Source organism: Colobus angolensis, unplaced genomic scaffold (assembly GCF_000951035.1).
Source record: "Colobus angolensis palliatus isolate OR3802 unplaced genomic scaffold, Cang.pa_1.0 Scaffold23, whole genome shotgun sequence".
In the NCBI taxonomy this organism is placed as follows: domain Eukaryota; kingdom Metazoa; phylum Chordata; class Mammalia; order Primates; family Cercopithecidae; genus Colobus; species Colobus angolensis.
Window position 1 is genome coordinate 19,380,159 of NW_012115488.1, and position 21,244 is coordinate 19,401,402.

General features: G+C 36.3%; 1 protein-coding gene across 1 annotated transcript in view; it reads left to right on the plus strand.

The window, feature by feature from the left end:
- The first annotated feature begins 2,345 nt into the window (after positions 1-2,345).
- The window catches only part of FAM174A (family with sequence similarity 174, member A), a 50,075-nt gene continuing 31,176 nt past the window's right edge, over positions 2,346-21,244 (plus strand). Inside the window, exon 1 of the mRNA XM_011944306.1 lies at positions 2,346-3,004. Within this exon, the coding sequence (XP_011799696.1) occupies positions 2,571-3,004 (434 nt within the window). The 5' untranslated portion in view covers positions 2,346-2,570. The remainder of the gene's footprint in view (positions 3,005-21,244) is intronic.

Sequence of the window (21,244 nt, forward strand, 5' to 3'; positions counted from 1 at the left end):
GACATCTTGAAATCTGTCACAGGAATGAAGAAAAATTTTCCTAGGAGAAGAAACTATGTTTTGTTTGTGCAATACAAAGTTACAATTTTGAGCACAAATATCCATGTAAAATACAATCTTTCTAACTAAGTAAAATTGGTTGTTTATGAATTTTTCTCTTAATTTTAATATACTTGTTCATTTACTTGTTATCAATTGGCTTGCAAACAAGTTATACCAAGCATAGGATATAAAAATAAATAAATAAATAAGGGAAAAAATCTCAGAATGAGAAATTTGTACCAGATTACTTAAATTCATCTGCATACTAGGAAAAGACCAACATAATTCTAATTTGTTAAAGAATGCAGTAACACAGCTGACAGAACAACTATGTTTCATGGAAATATATTCAAAAACTATTGGCCTGCTGAATAAAATCTGAACTCTTCATTCTTGTATTGAATAATGATTGTGAATACTAGTTGAGTACCTAGTATGTACCAGATGTTATGCTATCAAACATTACATGAAAAATACCCCATAATTTTTCTTATTTTACAATGGAAGTAACTGAGACACAGAGTAATTGATTTGACCAAAATTCACATGATTATAAACAACAGAGCTGGATATTGAACTCTGGCAGTCTAATAGCAGAGATAGATTATTAACTGCCACTTTATTATATTCTCCTAATTAAGTATTACCATGATTTGATTCTAGCTTCTTAATCAACTGTTGCTAGAATAATGTGGCACAACCAATAACCATAGAAATATCAGTGGCATACAACAAATAAGCATTTATTTTTCACGTCTTTGGTCAAGCTGGGGTTGACTAACTTAAGCTAACCTTGGCTGCATTTGGTGCCAGGCTATAGGTTTAGTTATAGTTTACGCCAGATGTCTCACAGTCTACTAGGATCAGAGGACTATCTGGGTCGTGTTCTTTTCAAGGTTAGGGCCAGAACTCTCTGCAGAGAGGGCAGGCAAGTGTAAGGGGGAAAAGGAATAATGAGAGGTGTAGGTGTGTATATGCGTGTGTGTGTGTGTGTGTGTTTCTGGCTCTCTCTCTGTATATATCTATCTGTATCTGTCTCTCTTTTAGCAATGGAAACAATAACTTACTCAAAAGACCCACGTATACCCTTGACAGGCCACTTCTAGTTATCTGCACAAATTGAAGTTCTGTATTACCCAAGTCAAAGAGGCAAGGAAGATATTATTGAAGACTACTGCCATCAGGAAAGGGGATAGAACTCTTCTAAGCTCAACTCCTCTAAAAGAAACAAAGGAGCGCAGAGTTTTTAACAGCTATTTTGGGAAGATCATGGGCCACCTGAGTTTGCTGATTGACTTTACCCAAAGGAAAAGTAAATTTTCTCCTCCATGACAGGAGGTGGTTTTACAACTGGAAGCGAGAAGCCTACAGCAGTTAGGCTCCTATCCTCTCACGCAAAATAAGAGACAGCCTACTATCTTCCTTGCTGATTACCTTTCAAAGGCATGGCTTTCCATACCCTTGAGATAGTTTTCAATTACAAAACTGGCCAGAAGCTTTAAAAAATATTTACATCTGAAAAGGGAAGAGAAAGAACTTAAAACAGTAAAGTTTTCTAAAGTAAATGCTCTTCATATATATATACACACACACACACATATATATGTGTATATATACACTTTTAAGTTCTACAGTATATGTGCACAACATGCAGGTTTCTTACATATGTATACATGTGCCATGCTGGTGTGCTGCACCCATTAACTCGTCACTTACATTAGGTGTATCTCCTAATGCTATCCCTCCCCCCACCCCACGACAGGGCCGGCGTGTGATGTTCCCCATCCTGTGTCCAAGTGTTCTCACTGTCCAATTCCCACCAATGAGTTAGAACATGCGGTGTTTGGTTTTCTGTCCGTGCAATAGTTTGCTCAGAATGATGGTTTCCAGCTTCATTCATGTCCCTCCCTGCAAAGGACATGAACTCATCAAAGTAAATGCTCTTTAGAAAGGGAGGTCAGGGACCCACAGGCAGGAAAAAAAGCCTGCTTAAAGCTTGTAATCAAGCGGCGGAAAACTAAGCCCTTCTGGCTTACAGATTAAATGTGTTATTGCAGTTTGACACGAATGAATTCAGATTATGAGTTTCCAATCTCTCTGGGTTCCTGCATGACAGAGTTGCTGTACATGTTACACAACCTCTTTTTGTCTACTTACTTTCTTAATACGCATCCTTGACCGCTCCTCACTAACAGTGAAAAGAGGAAAGCTTCCAGAACGCTCACATCCTCGTTTTTTACACAAGTGCGCTTGCGCACTGGGCGCTGGGGCTCTGACGTCACCAAGTGCACCCTGCCCCTACCAGTTAGCAACCCAAGGCGTCCTTAGCAGCAGTGGCCGCTGAGATGTACGAACTTCCGGTTCTCCAGGCAGCTGCCACTGCTATAGCCTCTGACACCTGCCACGACCGGGCCTCTCCCTGGCGTTTGGTCACCTCTGCTTCATTCTCCACCGCGCCCATGGTCCCTCTTGGAGCCAGGGTGGCGGGCCCGGCGGCTCCCGGGTGGTGAGAGCGCGGTCCGGGAACGATGAAGGCCTCGCAGTGCTGCTGCTGTCTCAGCCGCCTCTTGGCTTCCGTTCTCCTCCTGCTGCTGCTGCCTGAGCTAAGCGGGCCCCTGGCAGTCCTGCTGCAGGCAGCCGAGGCTGCGCCAGGTCCTGGGCCTCCTGACCCTAGACCACGGACATTGCCGTCTCTGCCACCGGGCCCTACCGCTGCCCAGCAGCCGGGACGTGGTCTGGCTGAAGCTGCGGGGCCGCGGGGCTCCGAGGGAGGCAATGGTAGCAGCCCTGTGGCCGGGCTTGAGGCGGACGATCACGGAGGGAAGGCCGGGGAAGGCTCAGTGGGTGGCGGCCTTGCTGTGAGCCCCAACCCTGGCGACAAGCCCATGACCCAGCGGGCCCTGACCGTGTTGATGGTGGTGAGCGGCGCGGTGCTGGTGTACTTCGTGGTCAGGACGGTCAGGTGAGGCAAAGCCTCGGTGGGGCACCCCAGTGGGCCTGAGATACGCAGGCCAGTGATCTCCAGCAAGGCTGACTTCTGTGACCCTTTCCCCCTTCCCCAGCATCAGGGACTTGTGCCTAAGAATATGACATTGACTTTCTTAAAGGCCTGTTACCTTTGGAGCAATTTAAACCTATAACTAATTGCTGCCTTTTGTTTATAAATTAGTGCCTTACCTCCAAATCTCTTCATCTGACCTACGACCCACGTCAGCCTCAAAGGACACCCTTTCTCTGTAGTGAAGATAATCCTTATTCCCTAGAATTTTGACTACTCTGTCTTGTAATATTTCTACTTTTCTAGTCTACATTTTTGTATACCAACTGGTCAAAATTGTGCCAATCAGAGTGCAAACTCTTGAAAGACATGATATCTATTTAGTAGGTTTGTGAGTCTTACAAATTATTTGTACAGTGCTGCCGCTTAATAGGAAATCAATATATATTTGAGTGGATTAATAGTAATATGAGGGTGCCTTATGGATATTTTATTTTTATAAAATTCAGGAGAAGAAAAGTTATTTCTTACTATCAGTGTTTCCTAGTATTGGCCTTTAGTCTGCCACCTAAGTAATTCACTTATACCTAATTAGTTGAGAATCACCTTCCTGAAGATGTGACATACAGAGCCAAGACCTCATCATTAGAAGCCAGCAAAGACACAAGGTGAGGGAAAGCTGTCTAGCAGTTTCCTTAATTATAAAATAAGTGTAGAGGGTAGGTTTGCAGATTGTGTTTATTGTTTTCAGAATTACTTCACGTTTTTCCCATAATTACCCTCTGTATTATAATTTAACATATTTCTTTAAACTGGTTATTTAAAGTGAAACTTTCCTTTTAAACAAGTCGTTATTATCATGAGTGGAAAACCAACATCACCATCACTTGACTGGTTAAAAAATAGTGTAAGCCAGTAGTTCTTGACGTGTGGGCCAGGCAACCACACAGTTGGGAGTTTCACTAGACCTCTTCAGGGGACCTACAGTATTAAAACTGTTTTCAAAATAATACATTCTGTTACAGGCTTATAGGGTACAAATAGTTCATTGATATTGTTTCAGATTCCACATTGCAAGTAATCTTTAAGAAACTGCTTGTCAAGTTTTGGTGTAGTAGTATCATAAACGAATAACTGCTCAAATATAAAAAGGCTATTGCAATGTTTCTTTCCATTCCAAATTTATATCTGTGAAGATGGAATTATTTTATATGCTTCAACCAAACAACACATTGCAAAGGATTTAATGCAGAAGTAAATATAAAAATCTGTTTCCTATTTTTTATTTCTATTTTTTATCTACTCCTATCACTTTAAGCCAGATATTAAAGGGAATTGGAAATAAAAATCTAAATGTCATTCTTTTTACGTTTTTTTTGTTTTTTGAAAAATAGTTGTTTTCCATAAAGGTTATGTTAACCTGTAATGTGTTGACTATTATTTTAAATCAGATGATATGTATAGGTTTTCTCAGGTTTAATTAATATGTTAAAAGTTGACATGTGTAATTCACATAAATATAAGTTCTTTTGCGTTCCTGAACAATTTTAAGAATGTAAGGAAATCCAAAACCACGGGTGTAAGCAATATTATTTGAGCTAGATATTGTTGGTTCACAAAGGCCAGCAAATCTGCACTCACACTCTTAAGTGTTAAAAGCATATTGCCACCAAATTGAAATTTTCTTCTTAATATAAAGATTAAAAGAATATTAAAACAAATTATTTTCCTCACTATATAACTGTTATTTACTGCTGTCTGTATATATTTTCTATAAAAATGCATGGCCCCTTGAGTGTTGTATCTCTTAAAATGTAAATTATAGGTAAATGATAATTTGGGGGGAATATTCCTTGCTTTTTTTTTCCTTTTGCTTCCACCTTTTTAATAATTTTAAATACACATATTTATTACCTTGATTTTCTGTCATTATTGTTGTAAAACTTGGACAGATACAATCTTTCCAATCTGATCCTACTGCATGACTTGATAACATGATGTGTGTTAACAGCCAAATTCTGAACTATGGCTAATAAAAACTGCATTCTTTAACCAGCATCTAACACATTCATGCAGTCCAAGTCCTACATTTAGTTGGCTGCCTGGCATCCAAAGCTTGAATGATGCTAACAGTGTCTGGGCAGTGTTCAGAACTCACACTTTTTGCTTCCAGATTGTAGTTTTCTTCATTATCTTGGTGAATGCTCATTTTGGCTCCCATTTTCAAACTATGTGTGACAGTGCACTGAAATTAGTTATTTGTGCCAAGCAAGAAGAATGGGCCAAAATCATTATTTTCTTAACTGATTTGAGGTGATGCAGAAAAATATTTTACTTGTAAAATTTTATTACATAAAACCACATGAGACTTTCAAATAGTTTTGTTAATCTAATTCATTTATAGTGAATACGTAGGTAATAATAACTTCCTTGTTGAGTCTGGAAACATTCCAAAGAACAGTCATATTCTCACTGTAGAAATACAAAACATATGTATATTTATATGCAAGGAACACAGTAGGGACAAAGTAGATTTCCTAAAATGAGCACTTAATCTCTATGAGAAGAGACTTCTCTGTCTTATTCTCCCCTTTATCCTCAGTGCTGAACATCATGTGCAGTATATGATGGGCACTGAATAAGCAGTTGCCTAATGGATGAGCACTCTTCATGTATTATATTGCTGAACAGGTCCGTGGTAAGGATTTGGAAATTTAAGGATAATTGCTATTTACTGACAGAATAAAGAAATGTGAAGATTTCAATTAATACTTTTATTTTCTTCCTCTCAGTAGGACATTCACAGTAAAATATATAAGGCCGGGGAGCGAGGATAGGGGGAAATCACTCTAGATGGTTGTTAGTTTGAGCACATATGGTAATTATATAAAGCAATTTTTGTCATAACTGAATAATGATTCTTACCTTAAAAGCAGGGAATTTTTCCTTTTTCATGCAGGGAATTATTTCCTTTTTCATGCCATGTCATTGCTGGTTTTTCATTTTTTATTCAATTTGGTATATTGGAAGGAAATCAATGCTTAGAGTTTAACCCTCTACTTTAAAAAAAAAAAAAAAAAACACTATGCTCTTTAGCAAGTCTCTTCCAATTTCAAGAAAATATGGTGTTCATGCTCATATGGTAGAGATGAGCCTGAAATTTATTATGTTAGCTTTTTTGTAAGCAGTCAGTATTTATTCAACTGACCAGTACTGTGCACTGGGGATACAGTTTTGAGCAAAACAAACATTTCTGCATCTATAATACTTACATACTAGAAGAGCAGAGGGGCATTGACCAAATAATCACATAGATAAGTACATAAAGGATGCTATGAAAGGGCATTGAAATGAACATCCTATTAACACATAGTATATAGGAAATACAGAATATTCATTAAATTTGAATGCTTACCTAGCCCTATACGCTAAGACACTACATTAGGTTTTTTTGAAGAACCATACTTTGTAACTGAAAGATCATTTTTGAGCTTTTACTTATCATCCTAATAGCTGATGGTTAATAATTGATAATTTATGTGTCAGATATAATGCTATATACTTTATGTGCAGTTTGAAATTCTTGCAAAAACCTTCAAAGTAGGTACTATCATTGTTACTGAGGAAATTTAGGCTGAGCAAGGTTAAATAACTTGCCCAAGGGTGCACCGGTAGGACCTGCCCAAACCCAGCTCTGCTGGAACTTACCTAACATGTCCAACCATCATGCTGCTTCCTGTGATCATTTAAAGTAACCAGTTTAAAGTGATATTGCACATAAAGATGGCTAGCTTATTTATGGAGAAAAATAAAGTCAATAGTGTATGCCTGGTGCCTTTCTGTGTAAAACATATGATTTTGTTGGATGTTAAATCTCCAAATTTTACCTTTTTGAGAAGTGAGTTAACATTGATCATCATGTTCGTGCCAAGGTGAAATAATGTTGTTTCCTACCTCAACTCCCTACATTCCTTCCCTCATCCAAAGATTTTCCCGATTTGCTAGACATAGAGAATGGTAATATTTTAAAGAAACATCTGTTAATATGATCACACATATTTCCACCTTAGTGGAGCAAGTCACTAATGATTTATATATGTGAGTTTAATCACCATTTCTCTTTTGTCTGGTTACTTAAGAATATGAGGTAAGTTTTCTTTTTCTCCTAGAAGTCCTGTGGTTCCAGCCCTATTTACAAAATTATAAAACATCCATTGAAATCACTTAATTTAAGCAAAACCAGGAGTACTTTTGACTATTTAACCATTTATGTATTTAGTGACCATCACTAATTCAGTAAATATTATTTACCACCTATTCCGTGCCATTACTAAGTTCTGTGATGAGGATTAGTAGTGCACAAGGAAAGTCCCTGCCTTCATGGAACTTCCATTATAATTGTTTATATCTCCTTGGAAAGTGGAGTTTTCCTAACATGTGTAAATTGTACTGGTTTGCCATTATTGCTTTAGCTAGGCAGTGTATGTCAAATGTTTTATATATAAAGAAACCCAGAAACTTGGAAATGTATTTAACAAGCACAAGTTCTCAAGTAATGATTTTTTTTTTTTTTTCAAAGATGAAACTTCCCTTCACAAAATGTTTGCTCATACACCTAAAATATTTTGAAGTGTTAAGTTAGTTTGCTATGTGGTCAGGTACCAAAATACCAAGATGATGATATAACTGATATGTCAGCAGTCAGTGTGAAATGATAGAATGCTCTGTTTTTAAGTTATATTTGTTATATGTGCAGTTCTAGGAGGTAAAAGTGGAGAAATACTAATTTGTTAGGGGTGTTGAGGCCAGAGTAATGCTTGCTCATGTAATACCACACATAGACATTGATATCTATACTAGATAAATGTATGAGGCTACTTGCCCTGATACTATCCACCATAGACCTTGCCTAGTGATCTCAAGAGCTGAGGAGATCTTTGTCTCACCACATCAATAGCCATTTGCTTTATGACACCCTGGCTCAGGAAATTTGTAGGACAATGCTGAATGTGGACTATGTAAAGAAGTAGTTTGACAAGTTATCATATGGGCCACCTTTAAACCCACACAAATCTGTTTCTGATAAATTTGAATAACTGTTACATCTCTCAAACTGTTCTGAATATTAGGACTTCAAAGATAATAAAGACATCATATTTGTGTTCAAGGACCTTATCTAGTGAAGGAGTACCACTGCTTTTTGTGGTAATAAACTAAACTTTCGCGAATATGGCAGCAAGAGATCAAGCTATTTGGGGAAGGCTACTCTTGAATATCATTCCTATTAGACAAAGTCACTTAATAGCATAACAAAAACTATTATATTTGTATAGAAGACTGAAATATTTATCTCTAATCAACATAAATCTTTTACAAACTTGCCCTGTAACTGAATCTATTTTCAGTTGACCTTTTCTCCTTGGATATATTTCATTTCACTCTTAACTGTGCAGGCAGGGAGAAGTATTGGATGAGAGCTATAGAAAGAGGTCCATTTAAGAATGGACTATCCAGTCTTGTTTAAATGCCATTAGTGGGGAAAGAGCCAGTACAGAAGGAAATATTGAAGATACGGGAAAGGAAGATAACTAAGAAGACATGAAGGAGGGAATCTAAATAAAGCTCTTATCATAGAACAAGAGAGAGATTTTCCACTGAAGTGTTCCCATTTCCATTCCTTTCATTCTTTTATACTTTTTGTGGTCAGGCTTCTAATTCTACCACTCTAGAATTAATCATGCAGAAGATGATTACTAAGCATATTATCTCAGTTTCATGGATATTTCCCCCTCTTTTCTGTAGTACTCAGTGCACTGGTTCTTACTTTGACTTCTGAGACATGTCTTCTGGTTTTCTTCTTACCTCCTTGAGTATTTCATGCCCTGCTTCTTCATGAATTTCTTATTCCATGAACTCTTCTTCCTAATTAGCACTCCTCTACAAGCTAATGTCTGGAGAGCAGGGCCTCTATCTTATTCATCTTTGGTCCCTAAAGGCCTAGTCTGATTCCTAGAATACAATGAGATGCATTGAATTTTTGTGGAAGAGAATGACTTTCACCTCCCAACTGATAGTGTTTTCTGGGCCCTTTAACTCTTTCTGCTTTCACTGTCCATGTTCCCTGGGTGATCGATCCAAAGTTCATTTCCTTAATGGCCACCTCTAAGCTGTTAATTACTTTCTGAGTTACAGACATGTATAGCTAGCCAACTTCTTACTGGATAGATAATTCAGACTTGTTTTCAAATTTAAGCTTGAAACAATCATTTTTATCCCTGGACAAATCTTGCTGCACTCTCTTTATAGGGTGAATAACACCATCATCTACACAATTTCTCAAACTAGAAACCTGAGTCATCCCATGTCTTTCTTTTGCTTACGATTCACATACAGTCATCCAATTTCAATTGCTAAATATTTCTTGACTACATTACTGCTTTGTGAGCTCAACTGATCTTACATTAGTTTAGGTTCACATCACTAGATTATTGTGCTGTTGTTTCTAACTTTTCTCCATTTCACCTGTCTCTCTTACAATTTACCTTCCACACTGAACAGATGGTGTTCCCTCTGAGATGTAAATCTGTCATACTATGTGTGTGCTTATAGTCCTTTATGTCCACACTGTCCAATATGGTAGCCACTAGGTACAGGTGGCTATTTAAACTTATGTTACCTGGGCACAGTGGCTTACATTTGTAATCCCAGCACTTTGGGAGGCCAAGGTGGGCGGATCTCTTGAGTCCAGGAGTTTGAGACCAGCTTGGGCAACATAGTGAGACCCTGCCTATACTATGTGTGTGTGTGTATGTATATATAAAATACATTCACATATATGTATGGAGGTATATGTGTATGTGTATATATAGTGTGTGTGTAATATATATATGTGTATACACATACTGGGTGTGGTAGTACAGGCCTGTAAGTTCCAGATGTTTGGGAGGCTGAAGTGGGAGGATCATTCAAGCCTAGGGTATCAAGACTGCAGTGTGTCATGATCCCACTACTGCACCCCACCCTTCGTGAGAGAGCAAAACCTTGTCTCAAACAAACAAAAGTTAATGAAAAATAAAATGTAAAATTCCGGTCCATTAGATACACTAGCTGCATTTTATTTATTTATTTATTTATTTATTTAGAGACAAGATATGGCTCAGCTCACTGCAACCTCTGCTCCTGAGCTCAAGCCATCCTCCCACCTCAACCTTCCAAGTAGGTGGGACTACAGGCACATGCCAACACACCCAGCTAATTATTGTATTTTTTATAGAGATTTGATTTTGCCGTGTTGCCCAAGCTGCTCTTAAACTCTTGAGCTCAAGTGATCTGCCTGCCTTGGCCTCCCAAAGTGCTGGGATTACAGGTGTGAGCCACTTCGCCAGCCGACTAGCCACATTTTAAGGGCTAAATAATCGCATGTTGTTAGTGGCAACTGTATCAGACAGAACAATGCAGAATATGTCCATCATTGCAGAAAATTCTATTGGATAGCACAATTCTATGGAATTTCATGGGATAAATGTTCATACTCTTTAATTTAATATTTAATTAGCTCCTTAATCAGATTCTTTTTTTTTTTTTTTTTTTTTTGACTGGAGTCTCCCTCTGTTGCCCAGGCTGGAGTAGAGTGGTGCAATCTGAGCTCACTGCAACCTCCACCTCATGGGTTCAAACGATTCTCCTGCCTCAGCCTCCCCGAGTAGCTGGGACTACTGACCATCATTTTTTATTTTATCTTGTCTTCCAATCTCTAGCGAACTATATTTTTATGGAAGTACATTTTTCAAGGAGTGGAATTCTCTGCATTCTTTCTTTCTTCTCTTGTTTAACTCTTGGTTGTCTCTGAAGATGAAACGTAACATGTACTCTACTGGGAAGTCTCTGTGATTCCAGACCATTTTGAGAATACCTGTATTATGACATTATTTCCAGTGGACTATAATAGTTGGTTCTGTTTCTATCTTCTTTTCTACACTGTTTGCTCTTTATGCCCTTATTTAGAAAATAGTAAATTTTCACGTGTTTTCTGAGTTAATATCAAAAGAAAATAAGAAATAATATATCAGGCTTGATATGGTGGCTTATACCTGTAATCCCAGCATTTTGGGATTCTAAGCCAGGAGAACTGCTTGAATCCAGGGGTTGAGACCAACCTGGGCAATATAGTGAGACTTCATCTCTACTAACAAGAAAAAAAGAAAAAATTAGCTAGTTATGGTGACCTGTGGCCCCAGCTACTCAAGAAACTGAAGTGAATCACTGGAGTCCAGGAAGTCAAGCTCATACCCCTGCATTTGTACCCCTGCATCCCAGAAACAGATGAGATCCGAGAGACAGAGAGAGAGAGAGATTGAGAGAGAGAGAGAAGAGGAGGGGAGGGGAGGGCAAAGGAAGGGGAGGAGGAGGAGGAAAAAAGGAGAGAGAAAGAAAGAGAAAGGAAAAGAATAGAAAAGAAATACTGTATGTGAAATCAAAACATGTAAATGCAGATTAGAAATGTGAGGTAACTATGTGAGAGAGGTGTTAACATCAATCCTGCAATAATGTAGTCATTTTAATTCATTTCAATTCCATACTGGAACCTCATGATATATGGTTGTGCAGAGAAGTCAATTTTTTTAACAGGTGTATATTATTTGCATGTGTTTACCCAAGATAATGTGTAGATTATTCACCAATGTATATCTAACATGACTGCAGTCCTAGAGGTATTAGAGTACAACCAGAAAATGCGTTCCTCTGTAATTGATAGAGGTTGAATGTGGGACACAATGGAGAAAATAGATTGAGATGCTTCTGGTGAGTTATTGTAAAGTTTTTCTGAAAACAAAATCAATAGCATTTGAACATTACTATCAACTGGTAAGCAATGCTCAGGTGGTATCTACCAATACACTCTACCAGTGCTCCTGGACCCATTGCTACAGCAAGCATCTTTCTAACTAGATGGTCCTCATGCCCTGCCAGTTGTTAAATAGCTAAATATCTTGAGTGTCACCTCTACTCCCACTCTTCAAAGTTCTTGAGTTATTTTGTCATGATCTCCAGTGCCCACTGTGGTATTTCTCTTCTATATTATTGCATTTGATTTTAATGTTTGGTGAAGACTACATTTAAAAAATTACTTAGGTTTGATCTTTTCTAAAATATGATAAATATGATAAATTTTGAAATTGGGTTGAAAGATATGTTGGTAATTTGCATTGTTAGTATGGTATAAAACATATCTACAGAAATACTTAAATCCTAAATTGAGAATCTTATAGTAATTGAAATCACTTTCTTAAGAAATCAGGTTTTCCTTGGCATTTTTGGAGAGATTTTTATTGCTATATTCTTTAATAATCCTTTTATTTTCTGGAAGAAGAAGTTGGTATAGAGTTGAAAATTCATAGAAAAACATGAAGATGTTGACTGTTGTAAGATTTTGATTGGCATGTAATGTCAATTCTTTCTGTATAGCCAAACTGTATTATGCTTTTGTAATGTAAAAGTGATAATATATACTATGATTTGACTTTAGTTATACTGTAATTTTATGCATTCACCAGTCATCTCAATAGTAAAGCAAAACATCCAAAAGATAAACTGTCTCTGCGTTTCTGTGCTAATTAATTTACATACATATGAGCATATATGTAATTTTCCAGGCATGCCTTTATTCCTATAGTTAATATAATAGTTTTAGTTTTAACTTTTTAATTACTGAAATCCATAGAACAAAATTCACATTATTAATATATGTTACATGTTAATAAAACATATGACATAATTTTAACCTTGTGTTATCACTTACAATTCTTGTTTAAAGGAACTATTATTTTTCCTGTCATTATGTATACTGTAGATACCTTAAATTTATATAGATGTATACAAAAAACCTTATAAAATTATTTGGTAAATGTTATCTTATTTCAGCCTCAACTCTGAGGTGAATAGATAGTTTTTCAAATTAGGTAACTGATATGAGAAGCTATGTATTTTAATCAGTATAGTACAAGCTACAGTTGAACAAACAACTTCAATCTAAATGCCATAATACAATGAAATTCTATTTCTTCTTTAAGAAACTTCAGCCGCAGATTTGGGCTATCCTCCAAGACAGTTGTCCTCCATGTGTTAACAGCAATTTAGCTGGCTTTAATGTTTGGTCTTGCCATGCCAACATATGTCCTTCACAGTTGTCAGAGCTTGGTGAGAGACACCAGAGAATGCACAGGAGCTTTCAAACGCCTTAACCTAGAAATGGCACAGTTACATCTGTTCATGTTTTATTGACCAGTCCTAGTCATGAGGCTACTATGGGAAGTGAGTAGGTACTATGTGTAGGGGGCAGGGGAATGGAGGTCAAGATTTGATGAACACTAATAATATCTGCCATATGAAGTGATAGACCAAAGGTCATATTGCTGAAAGAGGCCCAAGCTCCTGCAGAACTCAGAGTTTGAACTCTACTTTTGCCATTTCTTCTATATTATTCAGTGAGTTCTTGAAGTAATTGATTGATTATATGTTTACTCTTTCATTGGTATGAATTTGCATCTTAAAAAGTAGTAAAACAAATTTCTATTGAGCCTGGAAATAATACACAGTTAATACTTTTTGCCATTAGCTTGGTCTGCACTATCTCCCTTTGCTATCTTATTAGTTATATGCACTATACCAGATACACATTGATACCCATTGCAAAACTATCCCAATTCTTCGAAAAGTGATGCTGCCATAAACAATCAACGAAACGCATCTACTCTTTAATTACTTGTTTTTATTTTCTTCTCGCTGTCCACTGCTTACTGTGTAGATGTTTTTCTATCCCATGGCTTCTGGCTTCTCTTGAGTTTTTGCTTTCTTGTGATCTACTATGACTTGTCAAACTCTTTATTCTACATAATGTCATTTTGACTCCTTTAGTCTTTATCACCCATTACAACTGACTTATGTTCATGTGTGCATATATATGTGCATATTTTCTTCCATATTGACTTCCCAAAGTTGATATTCTGATTGGTTTATCTTATCTTTATGAGCTAGGCCACATCCTCCATCACAATCTAGCATAGGGATTGACAGTCCTAGTTTAGAAAGGTGCTTATCCCAGGCTTGTATTAGTTATCAGTGGAAATAAGTGATTTGTCATGGTAGAAAATATGATTAACCATTTCTGCCCATTCATTAAAACATGAGTGGAGCAGTTTTTCTGAGGTCTAGGGACAGTGAACATGACAGATTCCATGATACCATGTCTTGTGCATTGTTTTAATAATGTAGATTTCCATATTGTTTTAATGGTGGGATCCTAATATATAAACTAAAAGCAATAATGCACTGATTGGCCACACCTCCACAGAAACCTCGGACACTGAAGAGCCCAGTTTGAAAACAGTCGTGTTCTTCAAATTGGGCTGCCAAATCTCTGAGAGAATGTGATGGGAATGATATGATCTACAAGGAGATGGGAAAAGTGTACTAAGCTGAGAAAACAAGTATAAAATGAAGCTGTGAAGAGTTAGTGAGCTTTTTGGTGGCAATGTTATTTAAGATTGAAAATTTCTGATAAAATATTTGATTGGTTTATTCAAAGTGGAGGGATTGCTGATAGAACCTGCCTGAAAGATTCTTAAAGAGTATCACAAGGAAACATACATCCAGATGATATACAATAGCAATGTGGCTCAGATAAACTAATATGTTAAGTGTCCTTATCAATTAGGAGGTTTTTAGCTATAAATAATAAAATATCCAATTAAAAGTGAGTTAAACACAAGGACATATTTTGTTGTTGTCATTTACTTATCACGTATATGAATAGGCCCAGGTTTGGTTCAGTGGCTTTGGGAGATTATTAAGAATTCCGTACTTTTCCATGCTTGCCTTTCTATAGGATGCCTACCTCTGTTCTAAATACTATGTTCTCACTCAATAGTATCTTAAGCAAGAAGGGAGGCCTTCTCTATCCTTTTGTTTTATTTTTTAATCAGGAAGAAAAATCTTTCCTGGAAACCCCACTACCAGAGCCACGCCCTTCCATCTCATTTTTCTGAACTGCTTCATCTCCTTACTCCTAGACAATGACTGGCAAAAGGAAAATTATATTTTCATGATTGGTTTGAATCAATTATTATGGCCATTATGTACTCCTTAAGGCTGGGCTCAATTGCTCTCTAAACAAAATCATGGTTCTGTTAAGCCAGAAGAAGAAAGTTGCCTCTAAACAAAGCAGATTCTATTACAGTGATCAAAATTAAGGGAGAGACTCATCAGAACAACAACTAATCAAAACAACATAATTATACTTGTTAATGCAAGTAGCTGCCAAGTTGTTATTATTTTTACTACATAAGGATGAATTAGAAAATATAGCTCAACTAAAACAATTATCTAGTCTGGTATAACGTGAGATAGTTGTTTTGAAGTTTAGCAGATTGTTTTCACCTAATTTTTTGACCTACATTAAAATTACTTAGATTCATTAGGAATAGATTTTGTCTCAGTATTTTAAAACTCAGACTCAGTAGTAAAATTACTCGTGTATGAATCTTAGCTCTACCATTCACTGTCCCACATTTAATTTTCTCTAATTTCTGCCTTTCTGTGGATGAAATGAAGACACTTAACCTATAGGATTGTCATGAGGATGAGGTAATATTTATAAGCTGTTTAGCTTAATGCCTGGTGTATGTGCATGCACAGAAAACATCAACTCTTCTTAATTGCATGTTTTTTCATGTGGAATTCCAATTACAATTTATCTGGGGAGTTTTACTATAATGTTTTTAATACTTCTGTCTCATAAACTATTAATATTATCACTATTTTCATTTTTGTACTTTAATTTTCTCACTTATGAAATAGAAGCTTTAAATATATATATACAAATATTGTTATATATTATAAATATATGTATATTTGTATTATGTATAACTTAAATCTCTGTGTATTTATATATATATGTGTGTGTATGTATCTATGTATATATATCTGTGGTACCTGACTGCTAAAGCTGTAATCAGCAAGATGGTAGAACTGACAGGGCTGTAGATAGAGTCAGTGTAAGGGAAATGAAAGGTTGGTAATAGAGCCAGTAAGGGGCTACAAAGGATGAATCTTGGGGGGTACTGAACTGTAGATAGGACTTTAAGGTTGATTGGGAAATAAATTCATGGTAAATTTTTAGAAATGGAGGTCAGAAGAATTATCAAGTCTCACATCCTGAGCCTTAGGGCCTAAAAGGGAAGACAAAGTAATTCATGTCAAGACAAAGAGGAGATATGACAAGGAAACTAGGTGTTACATACTTTCATATAGAATACTTCAAAGCCAAACTATATAACACTGATTTAGGATTTACTTTACCTGGGGGTGTCTGCTAACATGCCCTCAACAGGAGACAAACCTAAGCTCAGGAACTGACTGTATGTACTGAATTACAAGGAGTTGGGAGAGAAAAGGTATCTATCAAGGAAAACAAGGTTGCAGTGTCCTGAACATTCATGAACATGCTTTTGGTTTTTTTGTTGTTGTTGTTGACCTTTGGGTGTTAGCAGTAAACACTTTATTAGAATTCAGCAGTAGCAGGATACCTCGTTGGAGGAACTGTCTAGTTAATGATACATGTGGTCAAGATTGTGGTAGGGACAGAGCTTGAGACCTATCAGGCTAATGGAGAGGGCTTTTAAATAATATGAAAAATGCTAAAGGAATTCAAAAGTACAATCTGCAAACTTCAACATGGAGTCACATACATTTTAATAGCTCCTAAGAGTTTATATCAAGGTAACTAATTATAATGATCCTGAGAGGTTAAAAAGAGACTTTTAAAAAATTTCATTTTCTTCTGTATAGGATGACAGGAATATCTTTAGCATTGAATATGGTTCCATATAGAATGCTGAGAAATTAAAAGTAGTACAGAAAGCCAGTTTGGCTTTTGAAAGGATAAACTTCAGTTATTTGTAGTATATATGAAGGAAAACTGTGTTTTTAGAATATGGTAAATTTACATACCAAAAGGATAAAAATAAAACTCCTCAGCATAGGATACAAGCTAAATATTAGGGATTCTAGTTGGGTTAGGTATGACAGTTGCCTGGACCATACCTAAAACATCCTAAATGAAATCTTAGAGCTCCTGATGTAAGTACATGTTTAATGTTTTTAAATATCCTAGTACTTTTTTTTTTTTTTTTTTTGTCCTGAGTCAGAAAGCTGTTACCTCCAGAGGTTCATATTATGATTTTAAATTTGGCTAGCTCCCTTAGATTTTGTTGTGGTATGTATCTGGAAATGATATTTTTTCAGGCTTGTTTTATTCCAAGGGTGATAATTTATATATAAAATTTTAGGTATCTTTCTTATACAGAGAAAATTGAAGAAATATTGTGCATCTATATATTTTAGTCAATTAATGTATTTAGCAATATTTATCAGGCATCAACTTTATGACAGAAGTTGTGTGCTGTGGCTACTGTGGTGAATAAGAACAGATACAGCTCCTGCTCTCACAAAATCAAATGTCTGGTAGGGATGACAAATAGTCACTTAAATAAGTATGCAAGTGAACTGTTCGTAAGCACTTTAAAGGACATGTATATAGTTTTAGCGGAAGCCAATAGTAGACATCTGTGACCTAGTTAGGTAGAACAGAAAAGGGTTTCCTGAGGAAGTTATATTTAAGCTGACAGCTGAAAGATGAGCAGGCATTCACACAACAGTATTGTGGTGGGTGGGAGAAGAGTGTGAGGCCAATGGCAGAGAAAGCACAGCCATCATGAGGGACTGAGAGAAGGCTATGTGGCTGGAGTTCAGAACCTGGAGTGGAATGTGGAGCAAAGAACAAGATGAGGCTAAAGATGAAAACATGGTCCATCCTGTGCTCATCTTTGTAGGCCATATATTATAGACTCATTACTTAATGTTGAGTAATAGGAAACCATTGAAGGTTTTAGAGAATGAAGGGAAGGTTAATGGGTGACTAGAGTAGGTAGAGATAGTGAATTAGGAAGCCATTTCAATTGGCAGAGGAAGAGATGAGAGGACAGCAGTGGTATGGTGAAGCAATATAAATGAATTTAAATTATTTTTAGGAAATACAATCAATAATACCTTGTGATTGTGGCAGCCATGGAGATACACTAATCAGACCTCCATTCAAGAGAACATGCTACAGGAAGCAAAGTTGGTTGACATCCTCCTGCTGTCACAGATTTGGGTTCATCACAGCATTCATGCCAGGACAATAACCCCTAAACTTGTCCCTAGCCGATGACTGAGTGGAGCAGAACCTGGCCATCCTGACTAACAGGGACCTCCACTAATGGGCAACTTTTGCTTACAGACAGGCCACTGGCCTGGTGAAGACTCTTCCAGAACTGCACTTCAAGCTGCAACTCTTTCTAGCTGGTCATCCTTCCTTTCTACTCTTTCACAGGTGTCAGACCTCTATTACCCAATGTAAGATCTGCTTATTTTCCCTTTTCTCTCTCTCTCTATCCTTCACAGGCCCTTCCCTAACAGTTCTCTTGTATTCTATATTAGTTTGTTAGAGCTATTGCAAAAAAGTACAAATGGACTATCCTAACAGAAATTTATTGTCTCACAGTTCTGGAGGCTAGAAATCCAAAATCAAGGTACTGACAGGGCTGGTTCCTTCTGAGATTTGTGAGGGAAGGATCTGTTCTAGGCCTCTCTTGATCTTTTTGATGACATTTTCATGTTCACATGGCGTTCTGCCTGTGTGCGTGTCTGTCTCCAAAATTTCCCTGTTTATAAGGACATCAGTCACATTGGATGAGGGCCTACCTTAATGATCTCATTTTAACTTGATTACCTCTATAAAGGCCCTGTTTCTAAATAAGGTCACATTTTGCAGTACCAGGGATTAGGACTTCAACATAAGAATTTTTGGAGGACACAGTTCAACCTGTAACATGCAGACACATCCCTTATTAGTATCTGATTCTTGAAGAAGTGGAACTAACAACTGATGGATTGGGTTGTGGAAATGGGGAACAAAGATGAGAATGATGTCAAATTCTTCAAAAGAATTTTTACTATGTGTCATATATTCAATTGGGTTGGACTTCCTGATGAAAAGAATAGACAACTACAATTATGGTTCTCTAATTTTTATTCATTTACGTTTCAGGGGTAAAGAAAGTTTCACATTTATTCTTGGTCAATTGTTTACTTTTTTATAAAAATAGTCAAGAAAAAATTTTGTTTCAGTTGTAGATTATTATTTACTGTTTCATCGTTATGTCTAACCACATAAGGGAGTGTGTATATGTGTGTGTATAGTAAATAATATATTCTTTAGGCTAGCTTTGAATGTTCTACAAAAGAAATTAAGGAATAATATTACCCTACAGATGCTTAGTTAAAAAAAAAAAAAAAAACAGAAGGGAAAATATCAAATCAGGTAGATACAACAAATTACAGCAAACTTAAATCAGGTGGATATATCAAGCCACAGCAAGTTACATTGATTGGTGTTCTCCCTTTCATAGAGCAAAAATGAAATGAAATGGAATTTTATTCTGTTGTGTTTATTTTATATGGCATCATATATTTTTACATAAAATTTTATCAAACTTACTTTAGTGATTTAGTTTTATTTTAATACTCTAACTTATATACATGTTATTGGAAGAGAAATAGTTCTTACCAACCTGAGTGTATTGGAACATTAAGGAATCTGCATCTATATTAAGGCAACTATTTGAATATTAACTTGAATACCTAGAAAGCATCTGACCAGGATCATTTATCTGTGCATACCAGGTGATGAGTGAATATAATTCTATATGAGTAATCATATAGCTTTTTTCTTTTGCCTGCTCAGGCTTCCATACTTTCCTCTGTGCAAATGTGTAAAGTCTCTATTTTTATTTTTATTAGAAGCTGGCAAAATTTGTTTCTACATTTCCAAATGCATTTACTATGTCTAGTAGAAAAATGTGCATATATTTGTCTATATCTACATGTGTGTGTATAATATATATGTAATTGTCAACATACATGTAGATGAGTTTGGGTATCATGAGCCTAATGAAGACATTTATTTATAAGAAAAGAACCATGGCTATTAAAATTGCATAAATATTAAAGCTCTCGTTTTTATTTATTTTTTTATTTTTATTTTTATTTTTTTTGAGGCGGAGTCTCGCTCTGTCGCCCGGGCTGGAGTGCAGTGGCCAGATCTCAGCTCACTGCAAGCTCCGCCTCCCGGGTTTACGCCATTCTCCTGCCTCAACCTCCCAAGTAGCTGGGACTACAGGCGCCCGCCATCTCGCCCGGCTAGTTTTTGTATTTTTAGTAGAGACGGGGTTTCACCGTGTTAGCCAGGATGGTCTCGATCTGCTGACCTTGTGATCCGCCCGTCTCAGCCTCCCAAAGTGCTGGAATTACAGGCTTGAGCCACCGCGCCCGGCCCGTTTTTATTTTTTTTTAAATAATACACAATGCATATTAAAAGATAAAGTAGCCTTTTTACTTAAAATGTTGGTGTGTTTTAATGTGTATTTTATTTTATACTTAATGTTTGTTAGTATTTTCAGTAGTATTTGTTGAATCACCCAAGTTATTTGAAAGCTTTATAATTTTTTTTCTTTTTCTTCCTTGAGATGAATCACCCCATATAGTAATAGAGTGTATGTGTTTTATTATAGTTGATGTTTTTATGTGTCCATGTAGCTGTATGACCACATAATTATCACTCCCTATACCTTTGAACAGAGCAAAGACATTTTTAGAGAAATTACATTTCTAGTTTAAATTTTATTTAATAATATACAGCATTTTTTACTCATTCTTGGTGAGTCAGTACATATACTAAAACAGCAAATTCATTTAGATTAGAACTTCATCACCCATTTCTTTGATGCCTAACAATATTCTGTTTTTATACATGAAATAGGTTCTTGTTTCTAAAGAATTTGGATTCATTTTTAGAAGATAGTATTTACATACACATTTAAATTAAAGGATAGAATAAAGAATAAAATGTCCAAACCAATGCAGCCAAATGTTTAGGCTATACACAGATAGGGAAAATAGTATTATTAGGCAAATTAGTTTGACCGCTTATTGTAAGATTAGGAATCGTTAAAGACTTTAAATGTAGAGAAGAACATAAGATGAGCAGAATGTTAAAGTCTTTAAGCCCTACATTCATATCATTTTTTGTTTGTTTGTTTTAAGACT